General features: G+C 39.4%; 1 protein-coding gene across 1 annotated transcript; it reads right to left on the minus strand.

Moving 5' to 3' along the window:
• Positions 1-232: 232 nt before the first annotated feature.
• Positions 233-14,815, minus strand: RNF141 (ring finger protein 141). The gene is made up of 5 exons (XM_044682410.1): positions 14,673-14,815; positions 10,657-10,765; positions 7,694-7,878; positions 4,975-5,082; positions 233-4,108 (listed from the first exon to the last, which is right to left on the minus strand). Exons 1-5 carry the CDS (start codon positions 14,813-14,815, stop codon positions 3,958-3,960), a joined length of 696 nt encoding a protein of 231 aa, XP_044538345.1. The 3' UTR covers positions 233-3,957.
• Positions 14,816-15,908: the final 1,093 nt, after the last annotated feature.

Raw genomic sequence — 15,908 nt, forward strand, 5'->3', positions numbered from 1 at the left:
ACACCCAACACTTAACTGTGTGATCCTGGCCCTTAAGCTTCAAGGCATTTCCTAAGGACTTAACCAGAGTCATCAGGAAATCTGAATTCTCACTCTCTTTCCCTATGTGGAGCAAATCAGAGATATTTGAGTCTTTTCCACTCGAAAAGTTTGACACTTTTGCTTTTACCCTAGTTTCATCACTCAGAAAAGACATACAAGGTCACGAAATCAAACACAACCACAGGGCATAGTAGAGCAATTATCTTTACTACTTTCCACAAATATGATAAAAAGATATAATCGGACACAAGACATCTCCCTTGTGTTTTCATTCACAGAGACCTCTCTGCTCCTGTGCCCACTACACAGATGGTTAGCTAATCCTCCATCTTTGAAATGGTTTTCTCCCCATTCTTTGGTAAATGTAGCAAATGTGGCTTATTTAAGAAACTCTAAATTGGAGCTTGAATTGTTTGAAATAAGTTCGATTCCCCTCAGCACTCCAATTATTCAACACCACTTGGTACCACTTAAAATAGGGATGGTGGCAGTAAGCTGGTTCACTACCTTACTTATCCCCTCACCACAAGCAATCAGCATGGGGGGGAGGACTGGTTCCAATAAACAGCTCAAATGAATTTTAATTACTTTAAAAAAAAACAATAGGGAGAAAAGATCACAAATCAGTCACAAACACCACTAGAATCCAATGTACAGTGTAAAAAAACAGCCCTCTAAGGAATATACATTTATAGTTAGTCCACAGATCCAACCAATACGTTACATAATAGTAAACCACACAATTGTAAGAAAAAACAATTGCCAACAGCTGTCTTTTCTTTCCAGCTGCCCCCCATCCCCATTATTTATTGCACAACTTATCAATCTGCCCCTAATAATTCAGATTGGGGTGTTTATTAATCCCTAATACATCCAAATGCAAGCTCAGAGGCGACTTTCAGAAAGTCCAAGAAATAGAAATTTTAACATAATGAAGCATTGCTATTTTGAATAGCGACTCTATTTGCACCTAAACAGAGAAGAGAGCAAAGAGTTCATATTCACTCACCCTAGCACATTAAAGTGGAATAGTTATCAGTAAATTGTAGAACCCTTTTAGTGCATTAAGAAAAGGACATTGTGTCCATTAAGCAAATCCAGTTCCTCAGAGTGAGTGAGTGCATGAGAGACTAGACTACCACCGGCTCTATCTAGAAGGCACAAGTTACACCATGATTCTGACCTCCTGGCACAGCAAGTGCATTTAGGTAATTTCTAATTATAAAAGACTTAAAAGCATTAGATAAAAAAGTTTACATCTTCACCTTTAAACAAAATTACGACTTTGGGCATTAGTTTATTATAACATGCAAAGGAAAAATTGCAAAGCTTAGTAGAGTCAGCAGACAAATGGGATTGTCGGTTTCCCATTTATTTTGATGAGCTGGTGAAAATGAGGTACTGCATAGCAGTCAGTCACTGGCGGGGTGGGGAAGAGTTTTTGTTAAAATTGGATTCCTTAGTGCTCTTGGCTGGTTACTCATTCCCTGAAAGAGAAAAGCTATATGGAAGCAAATGGTTATAAGGCCAGCCTGCAGAGATGGCACAGTGAAAGTTGGCCAAAGAAAGTTTCTGCTGAGGTGGATACTGTCTGTGATACTATGGAAAGAGTCCTGCATATGGACTCAGGAAGACGTTGAAAATCCTGCCTAGCTGAGGAACTGCGGGCAAGTTATTTCTCCTCTCTGATCTCAGTGTGCTTATATGTAAAATGGGGGTAATGAATGAAGGAGCTACCATGCAGGGCTGCTGTAAGGGTTCATTGAGATGATGTATAGAGAGCACTTGGAAAACTTAAATACCTAGAGATCAGTTATCATTATCATCTCCTACACTCACTGCCTAGTAAGACACAAGAACTTTTAGTTCAAGAAATCGAGGAGTGGGAATTACAGACCTGTATAGATTCCGCCCCTCTTCTACAGCGACAGTTCTCATTACTATGCTCCTCCTTACGACTGTAGGTCCTTTCATGTACTCCAACCATAAGTGTCCCTGGGCTTTAGTGGAATTTATATAGAAGAATTACAAGAGTGGGGAAAAGAGGCATTTCACAATTTGATGTATGTTTGAAAATGAAAACAATGGCTTCCAGTATGTGAATGCCCTGGAATCAGAGCCAGTCTAAGAAGATAATTTCTCAAGCCAGGCACTCACTTGTAGAAACAGTGTGTGCCATTTATATCCAAATAATGTCTGGGCACCACGGCCGAGTGTTTCTATGGTTCATATTAAAACTTGGAGAGCAAACTGTTTGGTTTTCTTGGCAATTCTATTTTTAAGCATGACCAAAGATTATATAGTGTGTACCTAACGTATATGTGACTATATTAAAAAGTAGCTTGAGTTGGGATTACAAAGACCACCTTTGTAAGTCAAATTCAAAAAATAAATTCAGATTTGGCCCTAAGGCACTCAGTCTACAAATATCCATCAGCTATTTAGTCACAGGCCCCAACAGAGGGGCAGAATCTCTGTAAGCCACTCCTTAGACCTTTTCCCTACATCTGAAGGGAGAATAACACCAACAAGAAAGGAACAAGTTTATTTTCTACAAATGGGTCATTAATTTTATTTGCACACTTGCTAGAAAAAAAAATCGAAGAATCTTCTATTTACACACACAATCCTGCATCTATTCCCTGAAATAGCAACATAAATCATATGCCCCAATGCTTATGAGAATTCGTGTGTTTGTAACTTTAACTAAACAGGTCAGCATGGCTTCCTTGGAACACTGAATACATTTGTTTTTAAAGGAAATGGTTTCATGTGTGCTGAATGTTAAGAGTCAAGATAAACCAAACGCTTTCTTTGTGAGCACTTTCTTCTTTCACAAAGGAGATTGAAATGCTATTAGAACCCTGCATATGACCTCATTCCTACTACTTTGTTTCTTCTTATTCTAATCAAACCAATCTGAACTTCCTCTCTGTTTCAGGAAGGTCCAACACTTAAGGGGAAGAAGCAGTGCCACTGGTTTTGTGTCCTTTTAACCTCCCAAGTGGGAGCATTTAGAAATCTCAGGAAGATGCTGCCAAATGATGAAACTAAAAAGCACCACAGTCAATACTGAGTAATTTATCATTTAGTCAAGATTTGCTTCCAGTATGTAGAGTTTGAAAGTATAAGACTTTGGAACTTTTCTCTTAAGAAAAATGTGCCTATCAAACCTCAGAATTTTACACAAGGGCTGTTAGAAATCATTGAGCAGCCCACAAACAGTCTCTCCCAAATACTTGTCTGCAAAAATAATTTCAGAAGTTCTAAATTTCTTACTCCCTTTAAAATATATAGGCTACTTCATCTACTATCTCTGAATCACAAACTGCTTGATTAGGAAGCATCTGTGGTTACTTCATGCAGAGATCATTAATGTAGACACAACTAACCAGCAGGGGGCAATAAGCACCCCTTAAATTCCAGTAAACGACTAGCTTAGTAGTAATGAGCACTTGGATTTATTTTCTATTTTCAGTTGTTTTAAACTGGGTTCAATTTGTGTGTCAGAAACCTACGCCTACTGAACACTCAAGATTTATCAGAAACTAACATTCCTCCCCCAAAACCAGTGTTTCAGAAGTTTTTCAAAATGATGCTTCCAGAACAGCCAAAGAATTAGCAGCCAAAGAATTCTCAGTGTTGAACACCATTGCCTACTGGGATACTTACCAACATATGTGACTGGCTCGTGTACAAAGATTTAAAACAGTAATTTAGATTTAGATTAAAACAAAAGACTCATGAAATTTATCAAAAAGGGATGGAATAAATTGTGAAAAAGAGTGGCAAAAATAAAGATGGGATGAGGGGAGGAATCAAATTTCATGTGCTCATGACATTGATGCCCCTATACTCTTTACTCCATCCCCAAATGGGATTTACAGCCCAAGTTACAAGAAAAGTCCCCAGTTTTCATGGCACGTGAGGCTGGCCTGCCTCATCAGCCATGTTAAGTATATAGTTAGCCATGTCATCTTCTGTAGGTGCGTCAGACACAACCCAAGAATCATTGACCCCAGTCAGATGTAGGCGGCAGATAGGACAGTTCCTGTGTCGATCACTCCTGCAAGAGATGTCAAGGAAAGAAAACTGAATGATGAAGTGGAGCCCCTTTCTTTAGTATCAAAACCTCTTCTAGTTCCCAAGAAGAGATCCACACTTACCAGAGAAACCTTTGATCTGTAGGTGAAGTATATAGAAGCAAAGAACTTTTAGAGTTGGAGGGGACCTTCTCCTTTTGTGAGTGCCTTGCTGGAAGCCATATACATGGCTATTTAGTGGCAGAGATGGGGCTAAAATCTAAAAGGTCTGACTTGCAGTTCAGAGATCAGTAACCCACCCACCCTCCTCAAATGGAAGCCAGCAAGCTTAGCAGTGGAGTAGAGAAGCGCTTTGACTCTAAGTAGAGGTAAAATTCAAAGGTCTTTTTCCTTATCAGAGAGAGAAATTATTCCAAAAAGGGAAGTTTATCATAGGAGAACATGAGACCAAAGGTTCTTTAGAGCTCAGTTAGTCTAACTCCTTCATTTTACAGATAAGGCAACTGAGATTTCAGAGTAAAGTAACTTGTCCAAGGCCACGATGAGAGTGTCCGAAGTGAGATTAGGAACCAGGTCTCCAAACCCAGAGTCCTTTCTCATGCTTATTAGTGACCAAATTCTTAAACTTAAGAAAGTGAAAATAACCAGAAACTTCTTATCAACAAAATAATATAGTTATCAAAGAGGTCCCAAAGATTTCATCACCACGTTGTTTGTCTTTTCCATTCATAAATTTGGTGGTCTGTCTTTGTAAGCCTGGTTGTCTGGGGACGACCTCCTAAGGCCCCTTATGATATCGGACACTGTCTCAGGGACTCTGGGATTCCTTTAAAAGAATACGGCACTTTCCCATATATTGTTTCATGTAGCAGTTATGCAAATCACTTACCATTTATCAATGCACTTCTGACAGAAGCTGTGGGCACAGGGTAGAATGAGGTCGGCTCGCCCATCCATGCAAATACAACATTCCTCCTCATCGGTCAGCTGCTTCACTCTGTAACATGGACAGACAAAGAGCCGCTAGCACAAAGATGCATTCGGCTCTGGTTTACAGTTTAGACTTAAGACTATCTACAGCATTTTCTAAAGCATTATTTATTACCTGTCCATTGGTATGCTACACAAAGCTAGTCGTTTGCAAAATTAGACTGTAAAACACAATCATATTTTAATTTTGGTACTGTAGATAAATACTAAAAAAGAGTGATTTCTTAGACAATGTGTAAGTGATGAAGAAAAATTCAATGAATTATTTCCTAATCAGTTTATTCAGTCTCTGCCTCACTTCCAGTCCCACAGAAGACTACCTCCAAACATGGAAGAAAACATATTTACATTTTAAGGTCCCACCAAAATTTGAGACTGACGTTATTATATTATTTATTATTATTACATTATTATATATATTACATAATCTAAGTGCTGGTTCCAGGCTTTGAGGAACCTAGACTCTCTTGGAAGACAAGATAAAATCTTCAGGCATGAGACAGAAAACAGTAAGATTATAACCAAGTGATTGAAGATTAAAGGGCAGACCAAGGGGCAGGGATACAGGATGTACAGAAATGATAAATTCAATACGATTTGAGGAGAGCTCAACCAATGTGGAGAGGTAAGGAAAGGCTTTGCCTTGAAGGAAGCTAGGAAACCTAAGAAATCCAGTTTCAAAGGGAATGCCATTACTGCAGCCAGACGGCTGAAGCCAGGCCTCTCCAGTCACATCACTGTCTTTCCAGACCTCTGGGTTCATCACCTCAGGGCCATCTTTGACCACTCTCTCACCATCTATATCCAACTGGTTTCCACACCTCATTCTTTCTCCCTCCACAACAGCTCTTACGTCTGTCTCCTTTTCTCTACACATACACCCACTGCTCTAGTGCAGGCCTTCATTGCCTCTGGCTTGCACCGTTGCAAGTCTGAACTGGTCTCCTGCCTAACGTCTCTTCCCATACTGATCTCCCTTTGGCCTGCTAGCCAAAGGGATTTTTGGCAGGTTTTGCCATGTTGCCCCCTCCCCCACTCTATTTAATAAACCCCATGGCTTTCTATTGCTTCTAGGATCAAATACAAACTCTGGCTTTTCAATCTTTTCCTAACCCGGCCCCCTCTTCCTCCACACTGCATCCTTCACAAAACACCACGGCTCAGCCCAACAGGCCTTACAGGTTCTCCTATGACACTCCATCTCCGGTACCATTCCCTAGTCTCCCAGACTTGAAATACACCCCTAGACCTCCCCTTGCTGGACCCCAATCTCCTTCAGGACTCAGATGAAGAGTGACTTTCTATAGGAAGCCTTTAGGCCCTCTGGGTCCCAGGTTTCTTGTATGAGACTTTCCCCTCAGAGGCTGCCTTTTATCGTTTTTTTATGTACACACTTCTCTCACACACACATACATACAGGTATTTTCTTCCCTTTTAAGATGTCAAGTCCTTGAGGGAAAGGACTATTTGGCTTCTGTTTCTGAATCTACTGCACCCTGCTGATTGCCTGGAACACAGGAGGTATATAGTCTATGAAAACTGCTATCTCTGGGTCGCCCCAAGTACTAATCTATTACTAACTTAAGAAAGACACTCTCCTCTCTCTCCCCTCACTTTTAGTAAGATGATCGCAAGAAAAAATATAAATGGAACCAAAAAGAAATGATACCAAGATTCACACTGTTCACAGTGGACACCTGTCTTTGACAAAAAGACCCTTTAAAAATGTCAGAAAGATAAGGCCCTTCCCAAGCCCTGCCGATAATGCTTTTAAAATGGACTTAGCATTGCTGTATAATATATGTATTTGATCCTAGAAGCACACAGTCCGGGAGCAGAGGGTGATCTCCCACAATCACAGACTCTTAGACTCTGCAGGGATCATCTCACCCAAACCACCAGTTCCACAGTAAACCTGCTCCCTCACAATTCTGGACGACTCTAAGGCATCAGAGTTGAAGCCTGACCTTCCACCCTGGTAGCCAGCCGGTGTCTTGTCAACTCTCTCCACTATCCCTAGTTCTGTGCTCTGGGGCCAACCAGAACAAGTTGATTCTCTTGCCTATGAACACCCTTTAAAACATGGAAAAATGCTTTCATGGGTCCCTGAGTTTTCTCTTCCCCAGACTAAACAGTACTACTGGTTCCTTCACCCAGCAGATGGTGTTCTATCAAACAGTCTTCTGACGTTTCACCTTGTCAAAGTCCTTCCCAAGACATGGCCCCCAGAACTGCTCCCCCTGTGCCAGAACATCTGGACACTGGCTGAGGAGATCTTAATGGAGACTACTCAGTCCAGATTGGGGAGAGGTTTTGCAAAAAGGATATGCTTTGCTGGATCATAGGTCTTAATTTTTAGTTCAGAAAATCTAGTCAATATAGGTGGATCAACAACTGAAATAACATTGTCAGCTCCTTCAAGGCAGAAACCATTTGATTTTATCTTTTTATTCGTGATACCAAACAGTGCCTGGCATAGAGAAGACACTTAATAATATGTTGAATGGACAGATGTAATGTAAACAACACCAAGTACACGAGCGTTATCCACAGGTCTTTTTCAGCCAGTCATAGATTTCTCCCCTCCCCAATGTGCCACAAGGCAGGAAAATAAATACCTTCCCATCCAAATGCTGGCCTGACAGGAAGACACAGATGACAAGTTCTCAGCAGTTCCTTCAGAAGTAGTAGGGCCTTGTGCCAAGACTCCTGCAGCTTGGCTAGTGATATCTTTATAAAGCTGGATAAACTGATATAAATTCATGATTCTTGAAGCTTCTACAATTCCACTGCTTTTGTTAATCTAAAAACAAAGACAATGGAAAAAATCAATCTTGGCTCCATTCTTACTCCAGTTTAACTCTGGGTAAGTAACTTCCCCCTCCTCTGGGCCTATTCCCTCTTCCATAAAATGAGAAATATTCATTAGACCAGGGATTCCTAGTCTGGGATCTAAGACCTTTTTAAACATCAACAACAACAACAACTGAATTTTCATATATTTGGCTTCCTTTGTAATTCTATGTAATTCCATCTATGCATCTAAAAGCATTATTCTGAGAAGAGGTCAATTGGCGTCTCCAAACTACCAAAAAGGTCCATGACACAAAATAGGTTAAAAACTCTAGTTTTAATACAAAAGTTGTGAGTTCTCATACACAATACCAGATTTGGGAGCACAAGAAACAGTCTAAGAAATCTTTGAAATCAACAGAATGTCTCAAATGAAGGCCCAGATCAGCCTTGATCGCTAGGTTTTTTTCCTAGTCATGTATCTTTTAAGGACCAGCTTTTGGCTAACTGCAATAAGATGTACTGATAAGGGATACAGGGCCAAAAGAAAATAGCTGCCTATATCTAAACCTATATTTCTAATTTAAGAGCATATGCTTTACTTGGCTCTTACTGCTTACTAAAGAGAAGCATATACTGAAAAAGCAGTGGAACCAAATGACATAAAATTACATTGAGAACATTCTGAAACCACAAATTGCCCCCCTCATCGCTCCCATTTTGGACCAAATGATGTTTCTATAAAATCAAGAAAAGAATTTTAGATAGCATAACTGTGGCAATTGAAGGCAGGCTTTACCCCAATTCAATCTCTTAGAATAAAAGTAAGTATGAAATAAATAAGAAACAACTCATTTCTCCCTTTAGAGACTAGCATTACAGTATCCTAAAAATTCATCTCTATACTCTTCCAAAGACTCTCGACAAAATTAGAAAATGGCAGAGACTGGGAATAGACCAACATCTCACACCATATACCAAGATAAGGTCAGCCTAGGTACATGATCTAAATATGAAGAGTGATACGTAAACAAATCAGAGGTGCATAGGATGTCTACCTATCAGGTCTATGAATAAGGGAAGAACTTGGGACCAAACAAGAGACAGTGAGCATTAGAAAATGTAAAAGGGACAATTTTGATCATATTAAAAAGGCTTTGCACAAACAAAAAAGACTGAATAAATCTTGAAATGATTCTACAGGGTAAACATTCTTTGGGGAAGGAGAACTGTATGCCAGTCTTGTGTTTTTTGGAGCAATATCTTCTGTCTTGTTTCTTTGCAAAAATGGCCAGAATGGGGGCAGTTTTTCACAATTATTCTAGGTGCTAGATTATGAACACTTTATGAATTTAATAATCTCAACACCCTAATCCATCAAAGTAACAGAGAAATGGGGAAAAACAGATGGTATAAAATGTTAGTGTCTGGAAGACAATAACAGTCTGAGATAAAATTGTAAGCATTTCTAATTGAGTTCTGTTAGTACATCTGTTACCAGGGCTTGTAACATCCATATGACCTACAAAGTCACAATGGACATAGGTAGACAAACGATGATAAAAAATAGTATTCATGGTCAGTCATGATGTTTTACCTCAAAATGTTGGACTTTCCTCATCAGCTAATCAAGTTTTCCAGGTGGACAAAACCAGCTGAAAGGCATTAAATTGTTTTGTACGTTCCCTGATGCAATTGTAAGCAGTGATCATGGAGTAAACCCAGCACTGCCAAAGTCAGCTGCTCCTCAACAGACATCATGGCAATGCTACTGTCAAGATGATTGATAAACTTCTGACAGTTGCAATTATAATTCTGCCCTAGTGAGCTAGGAATGAATAGGGCCAGATAACACTAAGCTATGGTTATTTGACCAAGTTAGAAGCCAGCATTACTTCTTTGTCTTCCATGGTCTTCTCTAAAGTTTATTACTACTGAGGCTGAAACAGGGAATGGGATAAAGCTTTTGAATTCTAATTAATTTACCCAACTCAGTTCTTTTTGCATTCAAACTTTTACATCTTAAGAAAATATGGCCTACTGTTTCAAAGTGTTCACTATAATCCATCTTTTGAAAGAAAACCTCCTCAACTAACCCCACTGTGGAAGATAAGACTGTCTAGATTTTTCTGCAAATGCTGGGATTTAAGTGTTCTTTTTGGCAGATATGCCTTACACAGACATTTACAATGGTGAGAACAGAACAAGGAAAGGTTGGTAATTATTCAAAAGTAGTTTAAATAAAGTTTTGGAGTCAGTTTGTTACTACACTGAAGTCATTACATTTGGAGATTCAAGAAAAGTGAAAGAAAGCAAGTCTAAGGCACTATGGAAGGCCAATAAGGTCCTAGCTATACCACCAAAGCATTAGAACAAGTTTTGTTGCTAAATATGAAGAAAGTCCAAAGAATGAACTGGAATGGCTTTACTGGCATCCAAAACCATACTCTGTAAACCTGCTTTAAAGTGAATGTATTGGAGGCAGCTAGGTGGTTCAGTAGATAGAAAGTCAGGTCTGGAGAGTGGAGGTCCTAGGTTCAAATGTGGTCTTAGACATTTCCTAGTTGTGTGACCCTGGGCAAGTCACTTAACCCCCATTGCCTAGCCCTAACCACAATTCTGCCTTGGAACCAATACACAGTATTGATTCTAAGATAGGAGGTAAGGGTTTTAATTTTTTTAAAGGGTTTAAAAAAATAAAAAATAAAGTGAATGTATTTAACCCCTCTATTTCTAAGACACTGGTGAAGTTTAACAAATCAGTGATGAGAATGCTCACTCCTCTCACCTTGGTACACACCACTCGAACGAGCACCTTCCAAAAGGCAGAGGAATCTGATCTTGGTTGTACCTCAAACAGAAGGTGCTTTTCTTGGCCAGAAGCCACTTTTGCAGTTCTGAAAAAAAATTAAAGGTAGCTATAATTTTGCAAAAGTCAATCTAAAGTACCCACACAAATCAAGCACTGTTGTTACATACTGGGCCCCTGGGCCTACAGAAATGAGGGGCTTTATTTCAAAGAACAATGATAGATGTTTACACAAGAACAGTCAATAGACTCTATGGTCATGGAGAAACTTGCCACACATATAAGAATTGATTCCCAAAAAATTTTGCTATAAAAATGTGAAATGGAATAACTTATGTAAATTCTTTTTAGCTGTAGCTAGCTTCCCCTCCCCCCCCCCCGTTCAATCTGCAGGCCATTAATAAGCATTTACCAAGTATTTGCTATATGTCAGACACTGATTCTTGCCCTCAAAGAGAACATTCCTGTGGAGAAGGCAACATGAAAATAACAAGGTGCAGACAAGACGTAGGGTAGATAGAAAGGCATCTGAAAAGGAAGACACAGTCAGCTAGGAGGACCAGGAAAGGCCTCTTGCAAAAGGTGGGCTTTGAGCTGAACTATAAAGGAAGCCAAGGAAACCAGAAGTATAAGTGAGGAGGCAGAGAAACATAGGCAAGGGGAACAGCCAGTGCAGAGGTTTGAGGATCTGCAAGGAGGCTAGTGCAGATGGGTCACACTGTAGAGGAGAGTCAAGTGTGAAAAAATGGAAAGGTAGGAAGGGAAGGCCTTTCTAGTGGATCCTGAATGAAATAAGGGAGGCACTGGAGATCACTGAGTAGTAGTGGTGACATGGTCAAACCTATATTCTGAAAAATCACTAATACTTATTCTGGTAAAGACTTTAAATGTTTAAGGAATTGTAATACTGCCTTTAATAACAAAACAACAAAAAAAAAAGCTTTCCCTTTTACTTTCCGCAGTAGAGGATACTGCTTTCCATTTAGAAATTTTAATTTCTACCTCTTGTTCCTACTAGTGTTTCCAGTAAAGCAAAACAACAACAACAAAGTCTCTGATTCACTATAACTTCATTTGCACAGAAGAGCAGGAGCAAGGGACACTTCTTGGTTGTTTTTTTTTCCAGTTCATTTGTATTTTAATTAAAGGTTAAATCAAGCAAAGCAAATTAATTTGAAGCAGCTTTAAAAATTTTGTCTGCTTCTGTTGGTTGTTACTTTAATGTAAAAACAGGGGATGTGATAGGGACTGCACCTGTGACTTCACTGGCATTTGGAATTCTCAGAAGGAAACTCTGCTAATACAGGCTACCAACTTAGTGTCTTAAAAACTATTCTAGAGTACTAAGAGGTTACATGACTTGCCCACAGTCACACAGCCAGCCAGCATGTTTCAGAGGTGAACCAGAGGCTTTGTGGCTTCAAGGCCAATTTTCCATCCCCTACAGTATTTGCCTGCTCTTCAAGTGAGATGTGAGAAGACTTTTAGGATGCACTTGAATATAATGCCTTTAGAACTAAATGAAACTACAGGTTTTGACCTAAAAAGTTCTTTCCAAATAAAAATAACCCTGAAAAGCACCCAACTATTCCATCCACCCTTTTTCATGAGTAATTAGCAATCTCTAGGTATCAGAAAGTTCATGGCACTCTTAAGTACCTTACAGATAAGAGAAATGAGGCCATCAAAAATGAAGGAACCAGCCCCAGGTAACACAGTCTGTTAGTGGAAAAGAATGCAGGTGTGTCAATTTGCAGGTCTGGAGTCTAGCTAAAGTTGCTTCAGGTTTAACGTTACAGGTAGTCCTCAGACAACCCGGTGCTTGTGAAACATTTAAGTAACAAGGAAACAGGCTTTGTCAAACTCTCCTCTGCTAAAGAAAATAAAATCACTCTTTAATGTCTGTCATCCACATATTACAAGTAAGTTCAGCTGATAAAAACATTTTCAGAAGACTATACAAACCTTATTTTGTCTTTTTTTTTTTTCCTTTGTGTCCCAAAGATAAGGCTTTATAAACACTGGAAGGGATTCATAAACATAAATCCTAAGATTCTAAAAGACTGTTCCTATAACTGATTACTTTCAGCAAGCAAGGATGCACACTTCAGGGATGCCTATTCTTTAAGGATTATAGATCAAAAGTGGAAAATTCCCCAACTATAGGTGCTCACTACTACTACTTTGGATAGAGTAAAAATCCATTACCTTAAAGGACTAAAAGACTTAGAAGTAGCCTCCCTAAGGAGTTTGATTTCTAAACATTCTTTCTTTATGCCTAACAAAATTACAGTAATTGCAAAGGTATTCACTATCTGGCAACCTCAACTATACTGAAAACAGGCAAGTAGTGTGGAAAGGAAAGCAAAAAAAGGAGGTGGTAGGAAGAATTTTAAGCAATCGAAAGTGATGTTATTCACAAAAACTTTACTGATGGGAGAGGCTCCCATATCCCCTCTCCATTTATATTCACTTTGGGCACAATTTTCTTTTTTTAAAACCTAAGTCCTGATTCCAAGGCAAAAGAGTGGTTAGGGCTGGGCAATAAGGGTTAAGTGACTTGCCCAGGGTCACAAAACTCCTAAGTGTCTTAGGTCACATTTGAACCCAGGACTTCCCATCTCCAGGCCTGGCTCTCTATCCACTGAGACATCTAGCTGCCCCTTTAAGCACAATTCTAAGAAACTTAGCTATTTTTCTATATTATAGTGGATGAAATGTAGCAAATTTAAAAGAAGGGTTCTAGTAAAGGCAAGCACAAGGAATGATTATAGCAATAAGAGTCAGATGATAGTGTGACCACAAAGAAAAAGGAGAGGAAAATGGTAAATTTCAGTCTAGGACCACTTAACACATAGGTAAATAGCTCTAAAAATCTCAATAGCTTTTGAGGTCCTTGCATTTGATATTCACATTGATGATACCTAGTTATTATAACTTAACATAACTGTTCAGTATACTCACCTTTAAAAAAAGCATAGTATTGATTTTAGGAATATTTTCCATCCAAAAACAATTTGGTGTTTAAAGGGACAAATGTCAGTTAGCTGGAAAAAATTTTATTGATATTTCTTAAAGCACATCTATGAGATAACAAAGGTATGGGAATCTTGTCAAACCAACAGAGTTGGTTAATGCATAGAGACCTCATTATGGGCTCTGAGGCCAGTGCACTAATTGGCTGTTATCCCACTGGCACGTGTATTCAATACCAAGTATATTCTTTATTTTTAAAATTAGACTTGTGTTTTAATTGGAATAGGGAAACTTCTCATGGAGGAACTCTCAACCAATGCCAGGCAGTTTATACTAATATTAATTTGCAATTGTTGATCTGCTAGTTATATGCTAGACAGCACATAAAATCTCAAGTCATTTCATACATGCATGGTGTCTTCAATTTCTTCAAGATCTTGGAAGGCTGAGGCAGCATCTTCTTTTCCATCTAACGAACTAATTAGGTTCACAAGATTGAGAGCCAGAAGAGACGATGGAGCTCATTTAACCCAAAGCCCTAGTTTCCCAGCAGAAGAAGCCGAGGCCCAGGAGATGAAGTGCCTTCCCTAGGTCCCAGTGACCCTAGCCCTGTGCAGGGTAGCATGCTGGACATGGTAGCCAAGGGAAGCCCAATGCTCCCATTCACAGACAAGTCATACAACCCCTCTGGGCCTCAGGCTGCAGCTTAAGACTCCATGACTCACCTCTACAATCCCTTCTAACTCTAAATCTATTATCGGTGTCCCTTCTCCCTCATGCCACATCTTTCTCATGACTCGCTGTATTCCCCTTAAATGACTACATAGAGTATTTTGCACATTATATCACATTTATTAATTGGTGGATATTAAAAACATATTGCAAGTAAATAATGATTTTGGTCATTAAGCTACTTCTCAGAAAAGAGTATCATGGATCATCGGTCATATAGCCATTACGTGGGAGCATAAATACTAAGAGGAAAACAAAATGAAAAAAAAAATAACATTGAGTCTTACACATCATTCAGTTCAGCTACTCTCCCCAGAAATTCCTCATAGGTAAGAGAACCACTTTCTCGAACCAGAGAGAGGTGTTTGGTTACTTTTTCAGGCAACTTGTTTATGACCATTTGCGTCTGATCAGAAATTTGCTGTCCCATGGTGAAGTAATGCAATTCAAAATCCAGTAAGAGTGGTGTTTCATTCACATGTGGCGTTTCTGTGAAGTACACACATATAAAAGTTACCTTCACATAATTAGTCAATCAATCAAGCAGCATTTATTAAGTCCCTATCTAACATATGTCAGGCCCTGTGCAAGGGGAGGGGGATACAAAAACAAAAATTAAAGTCTGCTTTCAAGGGCCTTACATTCTATTGGGAAGACAACACACATACATCTGTACATAGGTACATACATACATGCATGCATATGCCACACACATATATGCAAGGGAATAAAGGGAGAGAGGACCCTAAGAGTTGGAGGGATCAGGAAAAGCTTTGGAAGAAGGCAGTACTTGAACTAAATCTAGAAAGAAGGGATTCTACAAGATGGAGGTTAGGGGAAATCAGGGAAGCCCAGTGCAAAGGCACACAAATAGGAGATGGAGTATCAAGTAGGAGAAACAGCAAGACGGCCAGTTTAATCAGTTTAAAGATTGTGAGAAGGGGAATCATGTGTAATCAGGCTGGAAATGAAGGTTGGAGACTGCTTACAAGGGCTTTAAAAGTCAAAACAGAGGTGTTTCTATTTGATTGTAAAGGCAAAAAGCACCAATGGAGTTTGACAAGTAGTAAGAGGCCACATTCAGACCTATGCTTAAAGAAAATCATTGTGGCTAATACATGGAGAATGGACCAGAGTGGGGAAAGACTTGAGAAAGGCAGAAGTAGGAGGTTACTGCAATAGTCCAGGGGAGAGGTAATGAGGACTTGAACTAAGGAGGTGATTGAATAAGTAATGAAAAAAGGAAGAGCCCAAGCACTGTGGTGGAGACAGAAGTAACAAGATTTGGCAAGTCACAGGGCATACAGGTAGGGGTATGGCTATTTGAGAAGAATGGAGTCAAGAGGAATGCAGAGGCAATGAAGTGGTGCCCTAGAAAGAAAATGCTAAGTTGTTAGAAGGATGAGTTTGGGTGGAAAGGTAATGAATTTTGTTTTGGACATGTTGAGTTTGAGCTATGGGAAATGCAGTTTTTTTGCCCTTTAGAAAAAGGTAATAAAAACAACCCTTTCTGTGAAACAAAA

Source organism: Gracilinanus agilis, chromosome 6, assembly GCF_016433145.1.
Source record: "Gracilinanus agilis isolate LMUSP501 chromosome 6, AgileGrace, whole genome shotgun sequence".
Classification (NCBI taxonomy): Eukaryota; Metazoa; Chordata; class Mammalia; order Didelphimorphia; family Didelphidae; genus Gracilinanus; species Gracilinanus agilis.